This window comes from Homalodisca vitripennis, chromosome 3 (assembly GCF_021130785.1).
Source record: "Homalodisca vitripennis isolate AUS2020 chromosome 3, UT_GWSS_2.1, whole genome shotgun sequence".
Lineage (NCBI taxonomy): Eukaryota > Metazoa > Arthropoda > Insecta > Hemiptera > Cicadellidae > Homalodisca > Homalodisca vitripennis.
The window spans coordinates 12860695-12888351 of NC_060209.1; the positions used below are offsets into that span (position 1 = coordinate 12860695).

The following is a 27657-nucleotide window of genomic DNA, read 5'->3' on the forward strand; positions in this document are numbered from 1 at the left end:
TTTAAAAACTTAGATTGGTGTAATTCCTTATAAAAATGAAGTTTTAATACTTCAACCTTATGATCAATACAAAATGTTGGAACTATTCTAAATATCGATGGAAAATTATCCCAGTGGCGTAGCCAAGGAATTATTTCGTGGTAGGGCCATAGCAAGATTAGGAGTTGTTATAACTACCAAAAAAAGAGGGTCAGAGCGTGATCCCTCAGAAAGTTGGAAAACATAATGGCTAAACACTACTTTTATTTTAGGCAACAATTTATTGTATGAAACCCTTTATTAATTCCAAATTAACAGGCCTACTGAATAAACAAACATTTAAAAAAGAACACTTTATTCAAATTAGAACGGAAATTTGGTTCAAACATTTGAAAGTAAGATTCTGAGTTCATCTTGCAAATTCTTCTCACGCCTGATTTTGCCATCTCGTCAAGTACATCATCTGCTGTTATGGAAACTGGGTAATGCACTGATAGGAGAGCAAAGTCCGCAAGTTGATCATTTCCATGGAATTTCTAAGATATGTTTTTATCTTCTTCAGTGATCAAAATAATCTCTCAACTTCAGCTGTAGATACTGGCAAGGGTGCGAGAACTCGTAACACGTAGTTTATGTTAGGGGAGGTAGAATAGTTGATGCAACTGTCCAAGATGGCCATAATTTGTTTTAGTTTATCATTGCCTTGTACATCATACCATTTTCTACACCAAAGTAGGCACTCAAATTCAATACTTGATTGTGATTCCTGTCTTCATAGAGCAGTTTAAGGTCACTTAATTTCAGAAAAATGAATTCCTGATCTTCGTGTAATCTTTCGATGGGGATAAACCCTACCCCCCTGGCTACGCCACTGAACTACCCTAGAGGTAGGCTAGGCCTATAGTACATCACAGATGTTGTATCACTCCAGAACCGTAGTGAGTTCTACGCTTCCACCAAATCCTGGGACTTCAACTGATTCTTCCTCTGTTCCCTGAAGTCAGCAGGAACTGCGGCACAAGAGAATGAGCTCCCAAAGTAATGCAAGCTTTCCTCGTCCTTGACAAAAGGATAAGACATTTAGACGAGTGAATCAGAACAGTGGAATTGATTACATCAGATAATAACTAATTACTACTAAAATTGTTTACAGTTAGGCCACCACGATATTCATTTTTAAATATAGATATAAGATCATTTCTTACTTAGTATACTTCTTAACGTGCTTTGTGTAAGTTTTCAAATACGGCTTTCATATAAATTCTAATTGGCTATCTGCTCAACAAAAAATACAATTATAATAACAAATAAAAACAAGATACTTGGGTATTATCCGTAGGCCACTTTGTCCCTATTTACTACATGTTATTACGCGATATAAGAAGGTTTAGATTAGGTTATCATAAATATATTACCAGTAGTAGAAAAGTTAAAGTTAACCTTTACGAGCGCTCAGGTGATCCGAGTTTGAATTTGGCTACTATCTCGAGGAAGGAATGTTTTTTTTTTCTTTTTCACCAGAAGTGCGGAGTACGCCGACCTCCGAAGCTCACACTGATGACCAGGGTAATTTCCGATCGGTACTTTCCCGACCTCAGATCACGTGCCAGATCTACCAACCTGATCTGCCGTCAGGAAAGTTTTTCGATCTGAGTCCGGGAAAATACGGACTGGAAATGCCCTTGGCCATCAGGGTATTGTTACAGGCTCAGAAAGACATACACTAGCAACATAGTTACTGATCTAAAATATTTATAACGCTCTAATTTGATAAATAAATACATATTCTCGTGAGATCTTTAAGTTTTCTAAATAGCTTTTGAAAACATTTTATTCACTAAATCAATTTGTTTCAATAAACAATATCCAGTTGTAATTAAAGGTCTGTGAGGTTGCTAATTTGAATTATATATTCTTTATCTGCTTGAAATTGCCTCTTTATAGAAAAATCTTTACTTTCGTCTTTAAATTTCAACTTCTATTTTAGTGCAGACTACTTGATAAATATTAAGAGATTATTTTGTAATACATATTTTAATAGCCTGTTCTATTTATTATGTCTTATTTCAACACAATCTTTTGAATTGTTATCGTATTATTAGATTATGACATTATGTTACCATTAGATGTTAAGTTAATATTCAATTACTTTGACCTGGCTTTGAGACCACGAAAAATTACAGACTTAGTCAATAATGCACTTTTTATCAGTACCACCAACTCGTAATGTATCGGACTCTCCCCCTTATTCTGTTTGATAAGATCCTCGCACAGGCCAGTGGCCCATGAGGACGGACAGAATAAGGCTTAAAAGGGGATCGGTCTCTCCTTAAAAAAAAAAAAAAAAAAAAAACATTTAATGCCAATAAATATTATGAAATTTAATCACACTCCATCTTCTGCCTCAATGTTAAAAAACATTTAATGTTTGGTATGTTGCAATCCTACCATTTTTATATTTTACTCGATATCTCATATTATAAGCAATCAACAACTCTACTCAATTCAGTCAGCATAATTCCTACTGTTTCATCTTTCTCTAGACTATTTGACATACATCCAACACAAATTCACTTGCTTATGTTGTTTTCTCCTAAATGATTTTCTCCTAAAACTATACTGATGGTCATGTAAAAGACACCTGTAAAATAGTTTAAACACTCTCAGCTCCATGTACATAGTATAGTTTCAATGTAAAAATTACACTCGTAGAGTAACATACATCTGGGGCTGAAAGTGTTATATAGCAATGCCCGACTACCTAAAGTACATGATGCTATACACAAAACTTCCCAATTTAATCTAGTATTGGTGTACTGAAAATAGGACAGAAATTATATATTTTATCTTCATTACTTTCACTTTTACAGATAGGACTGTTTTACAACAACACAGCTGGATAATTTTCCTTGAAGTAACACAATATTATTATTTAAATGAGACAGGTAATTAAAATTGCATATATTGCTTACCAGACAACCAAATCACAAATATCAAATGTGCCTTTACTTCAACTAACATTGCAATGTATATTGGTTTTTAAGCGTTGGTTAACTGAATTTAGAAGCACTACTGGGCCCTCAATTAAGTTTGTGAGGTACTAAACCTTTTCGATGTAACACTGCCGGGGCCTATACGGAGCGTGGCAGCCAGCTTTGAAGAACGATTAAAATAATCTCTGTCCACAGGAAATCTTCAAGACCTTCTATCGCTGACACGGTTCCAAGAGAAGAGAGCAGCTAAACTCTTATAGAATAATCTTAGCAAGCAACAAGTACGTACCAGTCTTAGGCCCTAATAACAGCTGCAACTAAACAAACAACGAGGTTAGAAAAGTAGCCAGAGCAGACGACAGCACCGGCTGTAGCCGAGAAAGGCTCGGCAACGGCTTTTGGCCTGACCACCGGCCAAACAAAAATAAAAGTGGCAGACGCCACAACATTCTTTTAAATGTGTATAATTTACCATATAAAAATCACTATTGAATTCAATTTGTATTTAGTATCTTTTAGAAATCCTTAACTGTAAGAAAAAACTCAGACTTTAACATTTTTATACTGGTTTTCCTGAGATCGGAGTTCAGGGAAACGCTCTGGCTCCTCGATCATCTCATGGTCGACACGTCGGAACGCTAGATTCTCTCCATAGCCTACGGGAATGTGGAGAAGTGTGATCGGTGAGATGATGATGGAAGCCTCTCGGAGGACTGCCCCTGAGGAGCCGAAACCATCACCCCCACCACGACGTGTCCAGTGCTCGGTATGCCTGGACAGATTGCCGACGGTAGGGTTGAGACCCTGTGGACAAACTCTGTGCTCACAGTGTTCTCATAGACTCTACCGTTGTCCAATCTGTCGGAAAGCAATCCATGAGAGGATGCCTCTGTATTTTACTTGAGATGTGTAAATAGTTTCTTTTTTTCTGTTCAATAAAGTAATATTTTCTTTTTTCAATACCTAGTTCTTTTTTCACATACCCAACCATTACACAATTACAGGGTCCCACATCGAAGACGGCTAAACCAGCGTTGCTTATATAGTACAAAATTACACTCCTTCTCGACGAGGCTCCTCGGACCAGTTGTCAGCGCGATAGTCTCGCGACCCTAGGGACCCGGGTTTAATACCCGTCGACTCCGTACACTTTTTGCACTCTAATTCCACGCTACTAGACTACATAGTTCATATCTTCGCCACCAGGGTGCGGGGTGGGAGATGACGTCAGGAGGCGGGGCTTAGCCGCCATCTTAGATCACGTGTCCTCCTCTCGACCAATCATAACGCTGTCCTATACTCCGGGTTTAACTACTGCTACTCTCTAAATTATACCAACAAAAAATATATCTTTGCGAAAATGTGAAAACAAATTCTTTGAAAATTTGTTGCAGACAACCGAGGGTAGGCATTAAGATATTGTAATTATGGAAGTCTACTCTGTATTTTACGTATGGGTATTTTTACGTAAGAGTGAACTTCATCAATAAAAGATTATAGTAAAAATTATGTACAAAAATGTGATAAAAAGCAGTATATTTTATCCTATGTAGAAGACCCAATACTTACTTCAAAGTTTGTACTGAGTTCTTTTTTAGATAGACTCTCAATAACCGCACAAGCATAACAATCTCCTAGCAGATTGTTGGTTGTCCGCATCCTGTCCCTGGACACACAAAACAGGACCTTAATTTCAGACTATATTAAAGATGTCCTTTGTAGAGGTTGTGGAGTACCTGGGGTACTCTCTCTGTCATACCTTCTATTTATTATAGTGGTTACCACCACATATCACCTCTTTTCTTCAAAAATGTGTTACATAGATTGTCTTCAAATTTCAAAAGAAGAAACAATTTAAGCGTAGTGATGTTACTTGGTACCATTTTTAGAACTGGGCATTAATTCATGCTTTATTTTATGTTACTAAGGAAGAATTATCTTTATTAGAATCATGTATGACATTCAATGATAAATGGTTGAGAATGAGATCTGACAAGAGAAAATCCATGTTGGAGCCAGAATCAGATAATTAAATTTGTGAAGTTTCTACACAGTTTGGTGGTGAGAGGAAGGCATCTTCTTCATCATAAAAAGCAATTGTGTCCTCAACAGTGTTCAAATCCTATTTTGATCGTAAATCAACCTTTATAACATAATAGTGATGTATTTGGTTTGACCAATCGCTCTAACAAGAGATTGAGGGCCTGGCTTCACACTTTTAACTGTTTCTAGTTTGTAGTAATATCTACATGATTCTGAATTCAGAGTTTTTTTTTGCTGTTTGGTTCTTTGTTCACCCAACAACAAAAAGGAACCAAAGAATATACCTAATACTTATATTATATATATATGCATGTAAGTCTTGAAAATCATCTAAACACGACATAACAGACAAATTAGGCATGTATTTAACCTTTTTCTGCAAGGACAACCACAATAGCATTTCCTGAATCTTGTGTGCCACATCATAAATTTAACATAATATAATGTAAACTTAAACTTTTTAAATAATCGACATGTCACTTAATCATTTTGTTCCATTTTAAAAATACGTACTTGGTTAATACAATATCTAGTAGAGTAGCATTTTTTTTAATTATAGTTTTTGAGTAGTTAGTATTAGAACTTCTCTTTTTTAGATGTAGTGAAGCTGAAAATAATTTTCCTGATTTTTTTCATTTCTAAAATTTGCCATATTGAGAAAAATAACTTCTTTCATAACTCCAATATAAAAACAACACAACACACCATTAATTTGCTGTTTAATTTTGTATAGGACATCAAATAAATAAGTGTTTTGTTTTATCACTCTGAAAACACATCAAGTAAACATTATATACGCTTGTAGGCCTATATCGTGTTTCATGAAAAAAGCCATATAAGCCATTTTGTATTTAAAAATCGTTTCACATAACTGTTTGATATAGAACAAGACAGAAGTACGCCACACCACATGTCACAAAACAGGCTTTATCAAGGTTGCTTGTAAAATTTCAAATGCATGAAATTCATTTCATTCTCTAGATGACCGAAACACAGAGAGAAAACTGTACAGAAAAGAAATTTGTATATCCCGCAAAAGAAAAATTGTGTCAGCCTTCGATGACGCTCAGCTAATTTCCATGGTTGGACATGCACAATCAAAGAACTCATATTTGCCTATTAAGAAAAAATTTAAGTCTAGAAGCAAAATCTTTCTCCAAATATCTCACCACGTGATATATTCACATTTTCCTTCACTAAGACATATTTCATTGCAGTTTTAAAATAATAAAAGTTCCGGTGAGCTAGGGAGGATACTACAATGCAAGAGCCTCTGAAATCAAATCTTCTCACCGACTTTGAACGTTGACTTTCCACTCTATTATTTTTCCTCTTTACTCTACGAATAAAAATATCCCATGTTAAAATCTCATATGTTCGTACTCAGTTTGTTTACAACTTTATTTATTCTGCTATTTTCTCGTTGGCATCATGGCTACCCATGTAAAAATATTATATGCTAATGCTCAACAAAACTCCATAGAGTGACATGCACCATCATCGAACTCTGTGTAGCTAATATATACAAATGAAGCCTCAGACAAAATATCATGTCGGTAGGTCATTTTCGGTTACGAGAAATCATACGGCCAGACAGACAGAAATTAAATCTTTCCAGACCCATGAGTGATAGGCTTCGCTAACACTCAGCCAATAAAGAAATCGTTAAAATAATTTAAAAATAAAAACTGATATTTTTTTAGATCATTATGAAATTTTAAGGAATCAATAGATTTAGTGAGATCAAAGGTTAAAGAATCAATGTAGTTGACATAAATGTCAGTCTATGACATAAACAAAAACAGAACAGATAATACACATTTAGTCAATACAAGTCCATCAGGTATAGCAACACAATATAGTACTTATGAGTGAAAAATGTTCCAGCATGAAGGACGGTTAACAATAACTTATCCTGTTGTTTGAATACTCACACAAACCAGTCAACAGCAAACAGAAGAGAGACATCATCTGGGGGTGCGTTGACCGTAGAGCACAACATGAGGACGAGAACCAGAGCAGCCGAGGGAACGGTGGCACTGGACATAGAGGCTGCCGTACATGACAGACTAGAAGAAACAGTAGTTGTAAACGAAGTGAAAAAATACATAAGTAATAACCTATGAATATTCTCTACATATAAAAATGAATGTTTGTATGTCCTTTATAAAATCATTAACTATTTGACCGATCATTATGAAAATTTTTATGTATATGTATTTTATCCACGGAAAAGGTTTATATGCTATGCCCATCGATGTAACTAGCCACCAGGCGGCGCTGCAAGAGATCAAAGTATTCAAACGCCTGCAAATTATAAACTGCAATTACGAGACAGTTACGTATAAAAATAGCCAAACACTGTTTGAAGGCGCTAAAATTATGATGTATATTCATCTTTAAAAAAATTCTGGTTGAACTTCATACAAAATTTCTAGTCTGTAGGTCAATTTGTTCTATACTATACGGACAGACACAAATGAAATTTGTTGAGCATCTCAAATAATAGGCTATATAGGCTTTGCAATCCCTCGGCTAGTCAAAACTCTAAATAATGTATAAAACGTTAATAAATTACTAATTAGTAATAATAATTATCATAATAAATACATTTTGTAAATCAGAATTTGTCTTCATGCATCCCTTTCAATAAAGTAGGTTTAAAACTGACCCGAGAGTCAAAATTTTTCTCCGATGTGGAGAGGAATGTTGTTGATCTGTGCAAGAAAGCAGACAGAGACAGCAAGGAACAAGGCAGTGCCATCCATGTTGATGGTACCCAGGGGCAGGATGAATCTTGTCACTCGAGGATCTGCCTTGACTTTCTCATCCAGTAGCTGGAAGGTCACTGGGAGGGCTGCTGATCTATCACACGGACACAAAACATCTAGGATCAAGAATTAAACATGGATTGGTTTAATCAGTGAAGATGCTTTAAGATCTCTTCAATGTGGAGAGGAATGTTGTTGATCTGTGCCAGAAAGCAGACAGAGACAGCAAGGAACAAGGCAGTGCCATCCATGTTGATGGTACCCAAAGGCAGGATAAATCTTGTCACTCGAGGATCTGCCTTGACTTTCTCATCCAGTAGCTGGAAGGTCACTGGGAGGGCTGCTGATCTATCACACGGACACAAACCATCTAGGATCAAGAATTAAACATGGATTGGTTTAATCTGTGAAGATGCTTTAAGATCTCTTCAATGTGGAGAGGAATGTTGTTGATCTGTGCCAGAAAGCAGACAGAGACAGCAAGGAACAAGGCAGTGACATCCATGTTGATGGTAACCAGAGGCAGGATGAATCTTTATTTCTGTAAAAACTCTTTTACATATTATCATTTCTCAGTGTGGGTTTGCATACTATGCACAGTGTTTTGCAGACAACAAAAGTAACTGTTTGTAATTACATTATTACTTAAGTATAACCAAAATCAATTATTAATCCTACACAGCCTACTAAAACATTGTCCTCAATTATGAGTATCAATCGTCAAAACAACCAAAGACGTTTAAAACTTTGTGCAAAATTAAATAAGTATTTTGCTTCTTGTATTTGAAAATTACAAACATCTGAATGTTTCCTGGGGAGGCCTCCCAATTTTGTCTTAACCACTCCCCCCAAATATTTCCCTGACTACGTCCCTGTAAAAAATACTTGACAAAAATGAATACTGAAGGACAATTGACTATTGACAAAGTTGATTTGCTTCTATTCAGTTTTAAATGTTGAAATTTTAGAGTTACTGTGGTTATGTTTGAAATTTTTAAGAAAATAAACCATAGAGTGTTTTTTATTATTACTTATAGTCAGCTTTTTGTCATAATAGATTTTATTATACAAGTCCTTTTATAAGATGGTGGGTGTTTATTAAAATAATTAAAAGTATTATTTTATAGATAATATACTCTTTGTTTTGTAAATAATACTCTTAAAGCTATATAATTGGATACCAGTTGCATCTGAGAAGAAAAACCCTTACCTCTGTTCAGGACAATTAATAAACATTTAGGAAATAATTCAAATACCGTATATAAAAACATAATAGTGAATCGATTCTTTGTTTGAAGTTGGTTTTTGACAATGGAAGAATTGTGAAGGAAACAGGATTTTTCCTGGCATTTGCCATCGTTCGTGACACAAAAAATCAGTAACACTAAGTTTTGAGATCAGATTATAGATCACTGAACAATGGCAAATGTCCGGAAAAAATCCTGTTTCCTACATAATAGTGAAATTGTCACTGAAAGCTAACTTATATAGTTAATTAAAAAGTAAATTTTCTGTGGAAATAAAACTACTATAACTAGAAAAATTTTGACATGTAACACATTCATTGCCAGAGATTACCATAACAAACTATTTTTACATTCTGAAGGCCAGAAAAACTAACTTGTATAATAATATTCTCAAGAACAGTCAGAGAATTACTTGATAATAATTTTTTAAATAATTTTGCCAAATTTGTGATTATTTATTATTTTCTTGCACACTTTTTAAAGAAAAGAATTCCTTACACATACATAATGAAGTTACTATTAATAATATACAGCGTTATAAAACACATTAGAAACTAATTTGCATTAGTAAGGTTACAAAAGCACTTTATTTGTTACAGCAGCAGGTTTTACAGGAACACTTTGCACAACATGCCACATTCGGTTTGGAGATTTTCAACTCCTCAGAGATTCTTCTCCACTGATCGCAGGTCTTGCTCCCGAGGCTTCTTTTGGGACACTCAATCAAAATCTTTGGGTTAGTGCACTTAATCATTCTTGAGTTACCTCCTAGAGTATGGGCATCTATTTCAAATGAATTGTGTTGTGGGCCTACAACAGTTTTAACATTTTCTGGTGATTTTATTTCATTTGAAAATTTATCTTGTCCAGGTGAATTAACAATGACATATTCTTTCTGACTTTTCGTTGAAACTACTTTGTGGTCGTCTTTTTCCTTAAATGGGTGTTTCCTCGTTGGAATTTGATGTTTCAATTTTTCCTTGTCAGCATGTTTATTGAACCTGATAGCTACATGGCTTTGCCTCTTATTACATGAAATGCCCATCATAATGTTGTCAGTATCACTTTGGCTCTCTAGTTCTGCAAGCTTATCTTCGATACTGTTTAGTTTCTTGAGAATCACAGAAACATTCGTCTCCAACTGAGATTGTCTTTGGCGCTTGAATGTCATAACACTGGTCCTGGCAGTTCTCATTGTACTTTTCCTTATCTTTGAAGACTTCTTGTAGGCTTCATATTCTCTCAGGATGGCTTCTTCATCTGGATCAGTAACTCTTATTTTCCTGTCAGCAGAGTTTTCTTCGTTGACAAACACAGCTGGTTTCATGGTTACTGATTGAACAATACTTTCAAATTTTTCAGGATCATTTGCAGTCATCTCACTCTTTTCGTTTTTATCAAATATTTCATGGTTTGGTTTGAATTCTTCTTCATTCACTACAATTTTCTCTGTAGTTCCTCTAAATTGTAGTTTATTTGTTACTTTCTTTTTGTGATCTTCAAATGCTTGTTTTTGAAAATTCATCTCTAAATTTTGTACCTGAGATATAATCTCCGAGTGAGGAAAACTCATTTTTCCTGACGCTGAATATGCAGAGTCAGTAGTATTTGATCGATTTCTGCTTTGTTTTTCCTTATTTGTTTCTTCTTCAGGGACAATTTCATCCGAGGGATCGCACACTATCGTTATTTTAGGTAGTTCATCTTCCAAAGAATCACTCACATTTGTGTTTTTCGAGCAACATTTTGGACTAATTTTCATTGTGGTGTCTTCATTTTTCTGTTGTTTCATTCTCTTTTGTTTTGAGTGGCTTTTACTTTGTTGCGGTTTGTCAATGCAGAAGTAAAGATGCCATCCACAGCCCCCTCTATCCTCTGATGGAACACAATTTGACATATTTTCACATATTTGGTGTTCTTTTGAAGCACCAAATTTCGTTCTTGTAGAGTTTACCACCACTCTATTTTTGTCACACCTGGTCTTCGCATCTAAATCACTCACTTTATTTTTGTGTTTTATTTTTCGCTTTACACTTTTTCTCTCCAAATAACATATACCAAATACCTGTCTTCTCTTTCTTGTTTTTTTGTTTGATTAACTCTACGTTTGGCTTCTCCTGGTGCAATGGAAGTTCTGTTTGTGTAGAATGATCTTCAAGCTTATCATTTCCACCTCTTCTAAACATTGTTACATCGGTTTTTAAATTCCACAGAAACTAATTAATACAACTCTAAAGTGCTGTCTGTATTCAATGTGTCTGAAGATTTTTGGATTAGCTTAATTCACAAATAATTTTGAAGGTTAATACAAAAACTTGATGTGCAATGTAATTTATTATGTTGTTATTCAATCAGCTGCTAGTTACTTTCATGTTGTTGACATTTACTTATTCTTCATATTTGTTACTAAAACAGTTGTAATGGATAAAAATATACTTAAAAAATGCAAATATACTCATGTTCCACAAAATAAGCTGCCAGTACCATAAGATGGGGTTACTTTGCTCCTTTTAAACATTTATTTTAAATTTCTTGGTTATAAATAACAAACAACTACATTAAAGCCTCAAAACCTAAACATACCATAATTTATAGGCTATAAGTAGTTATTACTAAATATATTGTTTTCATTAAATTAATATAAAAAATATTTATATGAATAATTCAAATTTGGTGAACTTTCAATAGGATACTTTGCTCCATTCATTGAAATCTATTCAAACCCCTTGTTAAATCAACTCTGGGGCAAATTAGAAATACAATTTGTATTTCTGTACGTCAAAATACTGTATTAGAAAGATACCAAACATTCAATTTTCTAAAATAAATACATTTTAATGAAACCGTGACTAGACGGTAGAAAAAAATTCAAATTGTACACAACTCAGTACCGGTTGCTACCAAAAACACAAACTAATAATAAAAATTTGACTAAATAGTTTTATTACAGTTCAATTAATGTCTTAAAAAGTATTTAGCTCAGGAATATTAAAAAATCCTCTTTGTAAAACTCATTGAAGTATCACTTACATGTTATCACCAGCAAAAGTCATCTTGGGCGTCCCTCAAGGGTCAGTTCTTCGTCCACTCCTCTTCCTTATTTATTGCAATGATCTCCCAAAACTCATGTCCAAAGTAAAAATTCTAATGTATGCTGATAACACTTTCACAGTTGCCTCAACAAGCACTAACAAAAATGTCCTTCATTGCTCCTTAATTCAAAGTATTCAACAACACAATTCTTTGTTCGATGCAAACAGCTGAAAACTTAATCTTAATTAAACACAGTTTAAAAAAGGTTTCATTAAAATCATTTCAATACTCCTCAGGTAGACTCTTTGTATCCTTAATATGACTTCAATACTGTTTCTTATACTAAATTTCTTGGCTTGTTAATCAATAGTTCTCTCACTTGGCATCAGCATGTTGTTTCCTTACTTCCTAAACTCAGCACGGCTTTCTTTTTAATTCTAATGCTTTCTCTCTACCCAGCAGGGATCACTTCTGGCAGGTTTATACCTTCCAGTTGAACCTACCATTGGGCACAGCAAAAACCGATTTGTCACTTAAATCTGGGCAACCCTATGTATGTCCAAGAGCGGCACATCACTAACCGCAGATGTCGAGATTCTGGAGTGCAAGGGTAATTCGATAGGTCTAGTCTGCTGCGAGAGATGACTGTTGGAGTTGGTGGGGTTCGTTCCCTAAGTATCAGAGGTTCTTGCTAGCCTCAACAAGGGTGTGCCACCCCCTAGGGGCCTGCTTTGACTGGAGAAGTTATTTCAGAGCTGGCCTCCCCTTCTTCCGGGGGGAGATGACTTTGAGATTAGTGCCCTAATTTTTTGTTCAAGGATCTCGATAGGAGGCGGCCCCTACTTCCCTAACCTTACTCATCCTGAATATCCTGTCACTCCGGAAGCAGCGCTAAGGTTCTTACAGGACTAAGTGCAATTTATTTATGAGCTTCTTGTCTTAAGAGAAAAAAAAAAATAGAGAACATTCTCTATTTGTTGATCATCTAACTCTGCAACAAGTGTACTTTGTTTATTTAATATCGTATGCTTTGATATTCTGGGGTAGCTCCAGTGTGTTTTTAGCGTGTTCCTTATGCAAAAAAAGTCATCAGAGTTCTGACTGACGCTGGTTTCAGAGATCAATGCAGGTAAATATTTAAAAATCTCAAACTTTTTCCCCTTTCCTTCCCGTTTATAGACTCGTATATCAATGTGTAGTTTTTGTTACAAGTAATTTAGGCAAATTTTTAAGTAGCAACCATGTACATTCGCATGTTAGTCAAAGTTCTTTAATACAGTACCCACTACCTTCTATGACAAATCTCCATATTATGCCTGCATCAGTCTGTTTAATCATTTCCCAGTTTACATAAAGAAGTTCAAGAGAGAGACTTTGGTTTTTCAATCCAGTCACTGTTTCTGTGTTCAAGAATTTTTATGCTTTTATTTCAAGAGCACATGTATACATTTATCCTTTACTGAGTGTTAGTTTATAAGCATAGTATTTATTTTAAATACAATATATTTATTCTTTTTAACTTTTTTCATAGAAATTTAATTTATTGTAAATAACATTTTAACATCTAGGAAGTACCTATATTTTATTTAGTCCAATCTCTTTGCTTTAAACATATTTTATATTTATATTTAAGCATTTATTAATGCACCTCTTCTGTATTAATGTATTTTATTGTGCAATAAAGATTAGATAAAGAGAAGATAACTTCTAACTTCATGCTCTTAATTGTTTTCTTAATTTTGTATCTGACCAGACATATCCAGCGAGGGGGTTCAAGGGGTCTGAACCCCCCAAATTTTCAATTACTTTTTTGCAAACGATTATTATTATTTAAATAAATCACTATTACTGACATGTACTTCTGAAAGATCGTTCTCAACATTGAAACGGCTCAAGAACTTTCTAAAGAACAAAATGGGGAATGAGCGGTTCACTGCACTTGCCTTACTTTCTGTCATTACTACATAAACCTATTCAATTTCAATTATTAATCCTACAAAGCCTACTAAAGCAGAGCTTCCACAATCATGAATATCAATCATCGATACAACCTATTCAAAAACGTTAAAACTTTCTGCAAAATTCAATATTTTGCTTCTTAAATTTGAAAATTACAAACATTTGAATGTTTCCTGAGGAGGCCTCCCAATTTTATCTTGACCCCTCCAAATTTTTTCCTTGTATTTATTTAACTCAAGAATTTAAGATTTAAAAAACATGATCACTTCTGTAATGCACAATAAATTGCAAATCGGTTGAATTGAAAATGATTTGTAGAAATGTAAGGATATTACATGAAAGCGGAACTCACTTGGAGGCAGTGGCGAAGGCGGTCACTATGGCTGGCCCCAAGGTCACATAGTAGCTGTATGGATTCTTTCGTACAAACACATAGTAGATGAGTTGCAAGATGATCAGCTGATAGATGAATACTCCAACAGCCATGGTGATGATAAACCAAGAGAGTTGAGTCAAGGTATGACTGAGGTTCTCCACCGATATGATTTTCCCGCAGATTATACTACCCACTCCCACTGGGGTGAACCTGCAAAAGCCTTTAAAGAAGAATTGAAAGACATAAAACTGAGATATCAATCATACAATGGTTTTAATATACCACTATTATTACAATTTATGACTAATACATGAGCAATATATTTGAATTCAAGTTTATTACTTCAAATAGTGAAAGCTTTTAGATATAACTGTTAAAACCCAGCAGGGATCACTTCTGGCTGGTTTATACCTTCCAGTTAAACCCACATTGGGTACAATAAAAACCGATGTGTCACTTAAACATCTGGGCAACCTTATGGATGTCCAGCAGCGGCACATCACTAACTGCAAATGTCGAGATTCTGGGGTGCAAGGTCAATTCGATAGGTCTAGTCTACTGTGGGAGATGACTGTTGGAGTGCCTGGGGTTCGTTCCTTAAGTATCAGAGGTTCTTGCTAGCCTCAACAAGGGTGTGCCACCCCCTGCCTACTTTGACCGGAGAGGCTGGTTCAGAGCTGGCCTCCTCTTCTTCCGGGGAGACATGACTTTGAGATTAGTGCCCTAATTCTTCCTCATGGATCTCGACAGGAAGTTGGCCCTACCCCCATCTTACCCATTTAGAATATCCTGTCACTCTGGAAACAGCGCAAAGGTCCTTCCTTATAGAACTAGGTGCAATTTCTAAGCTTCTTATCCTAAGAGAACAGAACCACTTTGATTGTATGACTTCATGAAAGAGAGTTTCTGAAATGGAAGGATATTATAATTGTTTTCTATCTCTATGTGGTACAAGGAAACTGAACAAGTATGCTTTTAGAACTGGTATCTGCTTCATATTCACTAGCAATCGTGACTCACCAGTTTCATAGAAGTTACGAATACATACACGGGTTTCCTAGCAATACTACCACACTAGCCTCAAGATAGCAGTGTAAATATATCGTCTTCCTAAAAAACGTCATGTCGTCAACTCAAAATCTGTACTAACAGGTTTTGCTAGTAACCTTATATCATCAACCTCTAGATCACCCATTGACTTTACTATCAACCCCATCTCAACAGCCTACCTGATAATGGCATTGAGTCGCCAATGCTATCTCAGCTGTCTTTAGAGCAGGTTCACTCAATCTTCACTAACAATCCTCTCTCAGATGCTACAATAATGATAGAAAATAGACAGAGTCCTTCTGCAGACTTTATTTACCAGCCTTGTGAAGTTGTAATGAGATTGGCAAACATGTGCGAGGAATTCTATTCTGTCAGCTTGCAGGCAATGTTGGAAATATATTAGCTTTATCATCAACCTGATCTTAACAAATTAAAATGTGACATAGAGGACATAGACCATCAGTGCTGGAATATATGTCATCCAAAGAATAACTACATCGGAGACTCTCTGCAGCCAAGACAGCTTACTTCGCCCTGATGGAATCACATCTTAGATATGGCTTCACAGCGTGGGGAGGAAATCCAGCACACAACATGAACCAAATCCTTGTTCTTCAGAAGAAAGCCATAAGAATTCTTGCTAATCTTGACCCTCTACAGACTTGCAGACCAGCTTTCACCAACCTAAAAATCCTCACAGTGGTAGGCTCTCTACATACTTGAAACCATAAAGCATGTAGATGAAATAAACCCTATAAGAAACCATGATCTACACCACTATAACACTCGTCATGGCTCCAAGCTGGTCCTTTCAGTACATCGAACTACTCTCTGAGAAAAAAACCGTCTTATGCAGGCTGTAAATTGAGGAACCACCTACCGGACTGCCTGAGAGACCTGACTGGCAATAAGCTCCACCAGGAGCTAAAGAAGTGGTTGATCAAAAGACCGGTCTACTCATTAAAGGAATTTTTGAAAATACTGAAAAGCAACAAGTACTTTTATGTGTTTATGACACCATTGCAATTCTTAATGAATGCACAATAAAGAAAATTGCATTTTATCTTGCCAGCGTTGAGGTAGAATTCGGTCACATGATGGCTTTGCCAACAACCTTTTCTCTTCAACCTCAAAGCAGTATTCGGAGTACACCCCACATGTTGCATAACAAGCTTTACTGAGGTTTCATGCAAAATTTCAAGTCTACAAATCATTTCAAGATCAAGATTTCCTGTAGACAGACAGACAATCAAATAAAAAAGCAATTTATATAGCCTCCAGGCAGACAGAAGAAAATTTTACAAGCCTACTTACAAGTGATAGGCTTCAATGACTTTCATTCATGACTTTGTGCAAATGAAGTTTCATGCAAAAATTTAAACTTTGCAGACGGAATTGTTCTCAAGATATTATGTGGATAGTTCAGCTTTCCCTTCATAATAAACAACTTACCTATGTAGAAATTAAGTATCATGCATCAATTCAGTTCCATAACTCAAATCGTTTTTTAAATATCCAACAGAAAACAGACAGACAGTCAGATGTACTTTTGCCAGATCCCTTAGTAATTGCTAAGCAAAATATATAAAATTTCAAGTTTGTAGCTTAATTTATTCTCGAGATTACCCTGAGTTATAGGCTTCGCTGACACTCAGCCAAATCACATATAGGGACATGAACTATCATTGAACTCTATCTTGTTTATATGCAAACAAACTGATACAATGGAATATTGAACATTTGATAAAATTTATGAAAGTCGTGCCGTTTAGTCAAATAAGGTAATGTCATGAATTGTCACATGTTAAAATGTCAAATGACTGTGCTCTGTTATAGTACAAATGTTAGTATAATTAGTAATACTGGACGAGCAATATAATGTTTTTTCTGTCTCCACCACCACTGCGAGAGCCATACAGACAGACAAAATAATTACAGCTCACACAGGACATTTGTTCTTGTTCGATTGTTTAGTATTATTGTTCCTTTCAAAGGGAGCATTTAAGCCAAGAATGTTATTGTTATTAATACTTTTACAAAGGTATCTGAACTTTTATTGTAATATAAAAGGTGTTTGTAATTCTCTGGACAAGGAGGAAGACAGGTACCAGTTCTCAAAGTGTGGAATTTCAATTTCTCAATTCACTGAAGGTTAGCGAAGCCTATCGCTTCAGGGGCTGGAAAAAATTAATTTCTGTCTGTATGCCCACATGATATCGATAAAGGCAATGTAACAATAACAAATATTTTGAATTTCGAGTCTAGTTCCAATTCACTTTGTTTTTATTGCAGCGGCTGGTATCTGATGCTGTCTCAGACTTGACTCCTGGAATCTGGAGTAATGTTCGTTCAACAAGCTTCTTCATCGTCGACTTTCATCTTCGACTGGATCTCTTCAGACGAACATTACTCCAGATTCCAGGAGTCAAGTCTGAGACAGCGTCAGATACCAGACACTGCAATAAAAGGAAGGTGAACTGGAGCTAAACTCAAAATTCAATATTAATGCTGTAACAAGAGCAAAAATATGATCTTGTAGTTCTCGTATTTGTTTTACAATGAGAGAATTGAGTTCTGAAATTGATCTACATATATTTATTGAACTATAAATTAATAAATATTTTAGAGTTGTTTACTAACCATATTACTCCCATAAGCATTTTGAGGAGCACCTGGTAGATGACTGTGAAGAATTCTATAACAACGGTCTTCTGGGGTCCAATGGATCCGAGAACAGATCCAAAAGTAATGCAAAAGAAAATGATGCCAAGCGTGTTGGTCCCATTTCTAAAACAAGGAAAGGCATCAATGCAGTCAACATATTGTAACCACTATAGTAAAAAAACATCAACAATTAACTACTGCAAGATACAAGGACGTAGCCAGCCAGGGGTCCAAGGGGTCCAGACCCCCAAATTTTCAATTACTTTTTTAGTAAACAATTATTATTATTTACAAAATTCAGTATTACTGACATGTACTGCTGAAAGATCAAATCTTAACAAAGAAATGGGTCAAGAACTTTTTAAGGAACAAAATGGAGCATTACTCTCTGTCCACTACGGGAAGATATCAGTTGTCTGGACCCCCCACCACCAAATTTGTTCCTGGCTACGTTCTTGGCAAGATAGGTTGGTTAACTAACCTTTTAGTTAACTATGCTTGTAATTTAAACGGTTAAACCTTTATTAATTGTTAAATGTTGTCTTAAACAAGGCCTTTCAAAATGTAGGTCAAGATGCTCAAAGCCCTCTGTTGGCTGAGACATCATGGTTTTACGCTGAAGCAGAAAGCATGATAATAACATAGCCACAGCCTACGCTTACTTGTACAATATTGTAATATGAATGTGCAATACAAATATTTTTCTCAATAAATATTGTTTTGTTATAATATGGACAGCTGAAGAAATGATGATGTTATCATTTATATTGTTACGGAAATGATAACGTAATCAATCATACTTGTCATTATCATTGGATCAACGATTTTATTCCACTTTGCATGTCTTTGTGTTTCATGTGTAAGCCTAGATTAATGTGTGCGCACACTTCACGTTTTCCCTTGGTCAGTTTTGGCTGTCGACAAATTTAATGACGTTTGGCTTTAAGTTATAATTTTTAAAATATTTGTGCTGTTGGGGAGGTGCCACAAACTCTAGGAACGGCTCTGGTCTCAAAGAATATTGACTTAAATACCTGAAGGAAAGTCTTCGAGCCTGTGGAGTTTTAGAACTCTGGGTGGAGTTTTTCTCTACAGCAGCATCATTGATTAATGCCTTCTCCTTTTCTGGACTGTAGTATTCCGTGTATGTCTGCAAAAAATTGTGATATATTAGTTAAACGTTTGTCATGATAACGTATTACTTGTTGATTTTCAATCGATCATCATTTGACTGTAAAAATCATCACCTCTTCAAATATAATCTAAAATCCAAGAAGTAAATAACAAATAATCCAGATTGAAAACTCAGACACATAATCTCAGATTATTCACTAAAAAAGTTATCAGTCATTCGCCTCACAGAATTGCTTTGAGGAGTTTGATCTTAATTTTGCAAAACAATTCAGTTTCAAGTAGATAGCTTTGGACAAAATCAAATTACAATTTATGTAAGCAAATATAGTATTAAAATTATATAGTAGTCAATTGTACTGTACTTTCTAAAATAATAAAATCTAAAATGACTTAAAAACCTTGTTCAAGTCTTCAAGATTTGAGTTGCATTATATGAAGATGCACTTTTTTGTCATTTCTTAAACTATTTAAAAAGACGTACATTTTTAAAATTTAACTAAGATCATAATTAATCTTGTTAAGAAAATCGTTTTGACCAGAATGGTTACATTTTAGTTAAAAATTATAACTTACTGGGTTTAATTTTTAATTAAAACTTGAAGAAATAATTTTATAGGCAGGATATTTATAGATTACATCTACATATAGAATTCAATCAAGATCAATCTATTCATATAGTCTCTTATGAACATGTTTTGTTAGGCAAGGAGGTCAAAGACGTTGGGAGAACTGTTGGGCATTGTTAGGCAATGTTCATTACAAAAAGAACTTTCATTTTGTATAAAAAAATAAAATTATAATTTCCTTCTGAAGTAGAATTTTTAGAAAAATGCAGTTAGTGATCGATAAATGTTGGAAATTATCCTAAGGTTGAATCCACTTCAGAGAAAACTTTTTGATTTTTATAAAATTCATAGATTTTACATAAACATTTTTTTTAAACAAGAAAACTTTTTGGCAGTATTACCATACCACATATATGCCAAATTGTACCAAAATTGGTCCAGTGGGCTTGAAAACCTCCTGAACTTATATTACACACACAAAAAAATTAAAAACATAACATCAATACATAATATGAATTAAAGTCGCTTTTTGTCAGTCTGTTTGTGTATCGATATTTTCTAAACTACTCAACAGAATTTGATACGGTTTTCACTGTCGGCTTTGTTATGAACTAGGAAAGGTTTCTAATATGATACATCAATATTTTAATCATAGAAAGTAGAGAAAAGTTTGTATAATGCGAAAATTGATATTTTTTCAGCGCTTGCATTGTTAATACTGACTAAACCTTATGACTTATATCGAAATAATGTACTAGGAATTATACATTTCAAAAAGACCTGCAAAAAAGAACGCGGTGGCATATATCTATCTCCAAAGAATAGCCCGCATTAACAATTTTTCTCTTTTAAAGTTTATATTTTCATTTACTTGGAAACAAGGCAAAATAAACTATAGTATAATAACATACTGAGACCAAAGTAAATTACAATGACCACAAATATACACTTTTTGAAATATTTTCTTGATTTTAGCAACAAGGCAAACTTTAACATTGGTGTTGGAAATATAATTCCCTCCAACCAGAAATGCTCATACACGTGCAAAGCCTTCGAAACTGTATGTGAAGCCGAGGGTAACAACTAGTGGACAATAAAGGGACCTTATAACACTGTTAATGTGATGTAAAAACATTTTTTCACAAACAAACTTTTACCTTATGATTATTTTACTTACAATATACTGTTGGAAATAAAAATGAAAATAATTGGAAGACAAATAAGAACATCAAGTTAAATGTCCATATAGCTAAAGGTAATACTTTGAAAATTAATTATAGATAGTATCACGAATTGAATTAACTGTCTATTCAACCGAGATATGAAGGTTTTAAACCTAGTCTGGCAAAAAAAGAAAAATAAATTCATATATTCTGATATAATGCAAACCAGATTAAAGATTCAGGGAACAAAAAAGAAACGTTTGTTAGATTCATGGTAGTCTACAGTACACTTAATAAATGTAATTGTAATAAATGCAATGATTGTCTTTTCCAATTAGAGTTGGTTTCCCATTATTGTCTAATATTACAATGTTGGGAAATTTAATGATAAAGATGTAATTTTGTAGTTTTTATTAATCGATAGTTTGGTTCTAGATTAAAAGTACTGCAACCAGTGAGTTGAATTACCAGTTCTTGACATTAAAGATCTTGAATACTCTTTGATGTAGTAAAGAAGAATTTTTAGAAGATATTGGCAAAGATATGTTTTACACTAATTTAAACGTACGTCCAATTATAAAAAAATGCGTACAAATATGTTTGCTAACTAAGAAATGAGTGTGCACAACACAACCAAACATAAGTAATCAGCCCCCTATTTAAAATTTGTAAACTAAACTACGTAATCCACAACAACAAAATTACCTCACCTGTTCAAAGGCGGATTGAAATATGTTGTCAGTTACTAGATTTCTGTAACAGACAAGTTTTGGAATTAAAGCACTTTTACTTAACCGCATATATGACCATAAAAGTACTACTTACTCAAAATCAATGAAAATTATTTTTTTTGTTCAGCAGTAAATCATTCTGAAATTTGTCATCTGACGAAAAAGATTAACCATTGTATTTTATAGGGTTGGGTTGATACGAAGTAAGGAAAAATTAGAACTATCTTTCAAATCAGTGCCTATCTAAAAGACCCAGTATTTTACACAAATTATAAGCTTCTACAGTTCATAGATCTACAAAAACATTATTTAATATGTGTCTACTACTGGATGTAAAAGCAAAAAAATTGTATATATCAAAATACGTCCTTAGGTGTTGTACACAATTTTAACCCTTTTATTCTCAGTGCCTAGCTTGTAAATCTAAATATTGTAAAATATTGTTTATCATGTGTATCACTAGACATGCAATGAAAGGGTTAATCACATTTTGTTATTTTAATTGGCTCGATTTCTTCTTCAGTTTGGTGTACTTCTAATGTTTTTGTTTTGTTGCTAAACACTGAAAATTAGAAGTATTGACATATTTTTGTGTAACATTATCTTAATAAATTTAATTCACACATGATGTTAAATTGGATCAAACTGTATTTTTATTTGTACATTCTAACATGGCGTCACTTTTCAAAAACTATTTTTTAAAATTTTAATGTGAACACTACTGGGGATAAAAAATTTTGAAAGTAATAGTACTCTTGTTTGTGAAGAAGAACAAAATTATGTATATAATGTAACATACGTAAGCATTTAAAAATGTTAAGATCTGACAATTTTGAGTTTTTAAATTTCGAGTTTGGACAGCAAAAAGATCTCATTGAGAAAATTATTATGTTACATAACCAATAACCCAAATTTTACTGTGAAATTAAAATGAAAGTAATTTTTTTAACGTTTTAACTACACTTATTAAGAAGTAATTTGTAGAGTTTTACATTTCACATACTCTCAACCGCCATTTTAAAATGAAAAAAATCAAATAATTAAGTTTAGTTTTCACAAAATTTGTTGGCCTACAAATACTTTAAAAATGATGTAAAACACTACACATGTTTACATTAGAAAAACTCAAGAATCAAACTCCAGATCCTCAAATTCTGGCACAACTCCATACTAAAACATTTTTGAAAGCATTTTGTAACTGATCTCAAGGAGTTATTTTGTGAGGAAATCATTAAATTTGTGGAATACTCATGATAACAACTACCAGGAAGTAAGATGTTATCTGTTGTGAGTATATGCTATCAGAATAAATCCAACAATCAAATTGAGTTAGATTTTCAATTATAGGAGTAACACAGACCTGCCCATGTCCAGAAAACTGTCCAAGAGTTTAGTGTTGCCATTATCAACAGTTGCCGTGGTGTTGACATGGACCTGAGGACTCCCTGGATGGATGGTCAGAACAAGGATCAGGCCAAGAGTCACATTTAGGGTTGACGTCGTTATGAAATAAATAATCGTCCTCATCGCAATCCGACTGTTTTTTCTCATGTTAATAGTGGCAGTACCTAGTCAGAAAATCATAAAATAATATTGTTTCCACAGATAAATTTTATAATATAGAACTTTTTAAATAACTAAATAATTTTTAGTACTTCTAGGCAGTGAGTGCTTAAAATTAAAATGACTATGTAAGATCTGCTAGAAATGTTAAGATTTTAAATCTATTATTTACAGCAAAATTTATAAAAAGTACAGTAGGAAATTCACAAATATAACATAATATGTTGTAATATCCTTTGTTTGAATTTTGTTTTTGACTATGGAAGGATTGTGAAGGGAACAGGATTTTCTGGACATTTGCCATCGTTCAGTGAAACAAGAAATCAGTAACACTACGTTTCGAGATCTGCAATCTGATCTCTTCTTCAGGTAAATAACTAACCTAACACATAATTACAAACTAGGCTAAAATAAATTAATTATGCCAGAGCGTTGTGACACGTGTAAATCAGGTTCCACAACCACCATGTTGTGTGTCAACTTCACGAACTCTAAAACATGCACTTATTAAAATACTAAACACAACACTAATTATTAAAACTGAACTACAGAATACAGGTCACAATAGGTCTGCATTCGTCGACCAACCACCTACCTGAAGAAGAGATCAGATTACAGATCTCGAAAAGAAGTGTTACTGATTTTTTGTATCACTGAACGATGCCAAATGCCCGGAAAAAACCCTGTTTCCTTCACGTGTGGTAATATGTTTCATCAATCATAAAAGACACTTTAAAAATATTTAGACTTTTTAGAAGGTTTCAACTTGAGGAGCAGTGGTTTGAAGCAAGAGGACATTCAAATGTGAGATATATTAACAAATATACTTACCTATGATAAGACATGAGATAACAAAAGGCAATATCATCAGCTTCAACATCCTCATGAAGAGCTCGCCTGGGTATGAGATCAACACTACAACATCCTTAGGAAGATCTACTGGCCTCAACAGGAGTCCTGCACAGGCATTCATACACTTTATATATTGAGTTAATGTAACATAATAAAACAGGAAGTTTTACTGAGTGAAAAAAACTTATGCTCATTACAGAGATAGACCTACAAATTAGTCTCAGACTCATAAAACATAAAAAAGTTTTTCTTTTTTGGGTCCAAAATTTTTTAATCTTTTGCCTTTTCAAATAAAAAATTGTAAAAATAGAAACAAATTTGAGAATAAATTGAAAAGTTGGCTTTTAAATTTTATTAATATTGATAACTTTTTTCAAATTTTAGTTTACGAATTTGTACAGTTTTACGTATATTAAAAGATTTTAATTTGTAAATTTATTATTAAAACATGTTATGTTTAAAATAAATGTTAACTGTGGGCTGTGCACACTGCAGATTAACCACACGATGTACTTGTTAAGATTCGACTGATCATTATATAATTAAGTACAACTTTCAGTTGAGCTAGCTAGCCATGCTTACTGGATACTGTGGCTAGTAATTCCTACCAGTGCTGATGTCAATTTTTGTTAATTATATTTTCTGGAATAAAGTATATTCTATATTCTTCTATTCTATATTCTAAACTAATGAACATTGTGATCAAATATAACCATTTATGTTGAACTAAAGTATGTATACTGTAATTTTAATGTTTTGTGTTTATTATAATTCATATTTATTTACTTGCTTTTTAGCAAAATATATTCGCTAATATACGTTTGCAAGAAAACTAAGGCTTTTTTGTAACTCCAACAACGTCTAAACATTTTGTCTTGGTCATCTTCTTCTATCTGTACACAGTTCATGTAATGATGAGGTGTTAAAGAACATGAATCTTCTACCCTTATTTTTATGAGCATTCCAATTTTACAAAAAAATTGCTAATTTTTCGATGAAAGCTGGAAGATTTGGTATTTATTTAATTATTTATACAGTATATAACTTATTTAATTACATTGGATCAAATACAATTTACAAGTAGAATTATGATATTAACAATAGTATAATCATAAAACACATTAAAGGACTGTAAACTTTAAAGAATATACCATTATTTTCAGCTTCTAATTTTGTTATTGGAATAAAAACTGCTATCGACTTTTATGAGTGTATTTTAGTGTATTCGTACTTGTAGGAAATAAAAATAAAATAGAAGATTAACTTGGTTAAAGTACTGTTGTTATGCAACAATGTTAAGTATTTTTATCTAGCCGTAATTTAGTAACAGAACTAAAAAAAAGCAAAACTAGTACATTTAGAGTGAAAGATATCAAACTGTGTTCACTTTAAGAGTTACTTTTCGGATTCGGCTTAGTAAACAAATGATAATTTTAGTAAACTCATTATTAGCTATTGGCTTATCTATTTCATAGTCTTGATCGACAATCTACAAAACTGAATTTAAACTACATCTCGTTAGTCCAAAACGGACTGAATCCAGATTAAGTTTAAATTCTGCTTTTAATTCATACACTGACTTTTTTGGTTTTAAATCTGCTTGATTATTTTTTCTACTCTGTAGTAACATAAACATAGATAGACACGTGTATCTTCCGATACACAAACAATGATCAAATATAACTTAACAGACTGTAGAGGTTAAGTGGAGAATTGTCTGTAGCAAATAATAATTATAAAGGTCGGTATCTGAACTAAAACTGTCTGGATCGCGACTCAAACACGTGGTTAATTGTTATTGCCTGAATGGAGGTTTTGGCGGGAAGCCAGCTGGCTGAACAGCTGATTCTAAAACAGCCTTGATGATGTACTCGTGTCAACATGCCTTGCCTATGTACTGTCTGGACTAGAAACAGGCACGCCCTAGAGGGATAATATAGACAAACACGTGTACAGAAAACCGTGCTTGTTGGGCGTGGGAGTTTAATGGATACAATAAATAAATTGGTTTTAACTCGCCTTTCATAATATATCGCTAACATTGTATTGAAATATTTAAAAAATATTTCGTGGAAACAAAAATAAAATTGGAAATGATAAGGTTTTAAAGGTTGCAATTCCTAAAAATATAACTATAAAAGGTTTCATTGAATTAGGAGCTCTTCTCATTGGAAAACACGATTTTCTATTATTTGATAAAAGATAAGTCACAAATATGCAATAATCTTATTTTTGTCACGCGAGGCCTTGTGACAAAAATAAAATAATTATATAATTGTGACTTTTCTTTTATAAAGTAATATAAAATCGTGTTTTCCAATGAGAAGAGCTCCTCCTTCAATGAAATGTCGACCATCACGTCTACTGAGCCTAACAGACTTCAGCAATTAAAACAAAAAGTAAGGTTAATTTCTGATATTATATTTCAAATTTTTGATTCACACCTGACGATGGCATCTTTGATGTCGAAAGCCCTCGTGTGACAAAAATAAAATTATTTGATAATTGTGACTATATTCTTTTATCAAATAATAGAAAATAGTGTTTTCCAATAAGAAGAGCTCATCCTTCAATGACGCTTGATATAGTCAAAATTTTTAGGAATTGCAACTTATAAAAGCATTCATAACGAGTGTCGGCATAAGAAATACAAATTTGCCAATAAAACATAATATTCAGAAAATAAAATTCACCCTTAAACAACTTACGTGCAGTTAACAACTAAAAATCTGAATGAAAACAAACAAACACTTGCCAGAAGTGAGGCCGATTACGACGCCGGTGAAGGTCATCAAGAGGAAGAGGTTATCAGTCAGCCAACGGCGAAGACAGGATCTCTTGTCGCCCTGGTGGTCCTTAGAACACATCCTGTCCAAGGGGTGAGAGTCAGGCCTAGGCAAAGGCATGGCCGAGAGATTCTTAAATATTGTATGTCAACTATGTAATGCTATCAAGAACATCAGTACACACTTTCTTTCGTATCTTATAACTGAATAAAGAATATTGAGTTTAATACCTTAGTCGATATATGTTTTAATTGCAGCGAAACTCACTCTTTGCTAACTCACATAACCTAACTCATGAGAATGTCGATGTAATTTAGGTCATATACATTTCACACAATAATTGTATGAGAATATTTTGTTTTGTGCAAGTAGGTACAAATAATATTGGACAGCAGGGATATAACAATATTTGTAATAGTTATTTTCTCTCTGTTAAATTGTTTGAATGAATCGTTCAAAAATGAACGAAAACGCATTAAAAGATTTATTTATAAAAATTGTGTAATAAGAGGAGTCATTGTTTGTATAACATTTATTTTACAAAAAACACTCATTTGGCAACAAAATGAGGTGGCAATTTCATTCAGAATCGATAAACTTTAGATAATTCTCTGTTATGTTGGTATTGTCCTTCCCTAACGTAAATTCTAATGAACGACGAAAACAGCTGATTGGACGGGTTGCTCTACAGGGTGCTAAGGGGTCACAAAACACTCATCTACCCTCGGTGGCTAGCAACAGACTAAA

The 27657-nt window shown here is 33.8% G+C and overlaps 1 protein-coding gene across 1 annotated transcript; it reads right to left on the minus strand.

The window, feature by feature from the left end:
* On the minus strand, positions 1-27657 carry LOC124356584 (excitatory amino acid transporter-like). The gene is made up of 11 exons (XM_046807670.1): positions 26880-27657; positions 24104-24229; positions 23070-23277; positions 21689-21731; positions 19150-19265; positions 18092-18238; positions 14378-14611; positions 7949-8134; positions 6950-7084; positions 4542-4638; positions 1-1038 (listed from the first exon to the last, which is right to left on the minus strand). The coding sequence occupies exons 1-11, from the start codon at positions 27028-27030 to the stop codon at positions 925-927; spliced, it is 1557 nt and encodes a 518-aa protein (XP_046663626.1). The 5' UTR covers positions 27031-27657; the 3' UTR covers positions 1-924.

What these genes read in the sequence shown, in the direction of transcription:
- LOC124356584 (XM_046807670.1), bottom strand. Translation starts at nt 27,030, where the DNA reads ATGCCTTTGCCTAGGCCTGACTCTCACCCCTTGGACAGGATGTGTTCT. An exon ending in GCTCGAAGACTTTCCTTCAG is followed by an intron (nt 18,239 to 19,149) that starts GTATTTAAGTCA and finishes TCCTTGTTTTAG; the next exon opens with AAATGGGACCAACACGCTTG. An exon ending in ATGCTTATGGGAGTAATATG is followed by an intron (nt 14,612 to 18,091) that starts GTTAGTAAACAA and finishes AGGCTTTTGCAG; the next exon opens with GTTCACCCCAGTGGGAGTGG.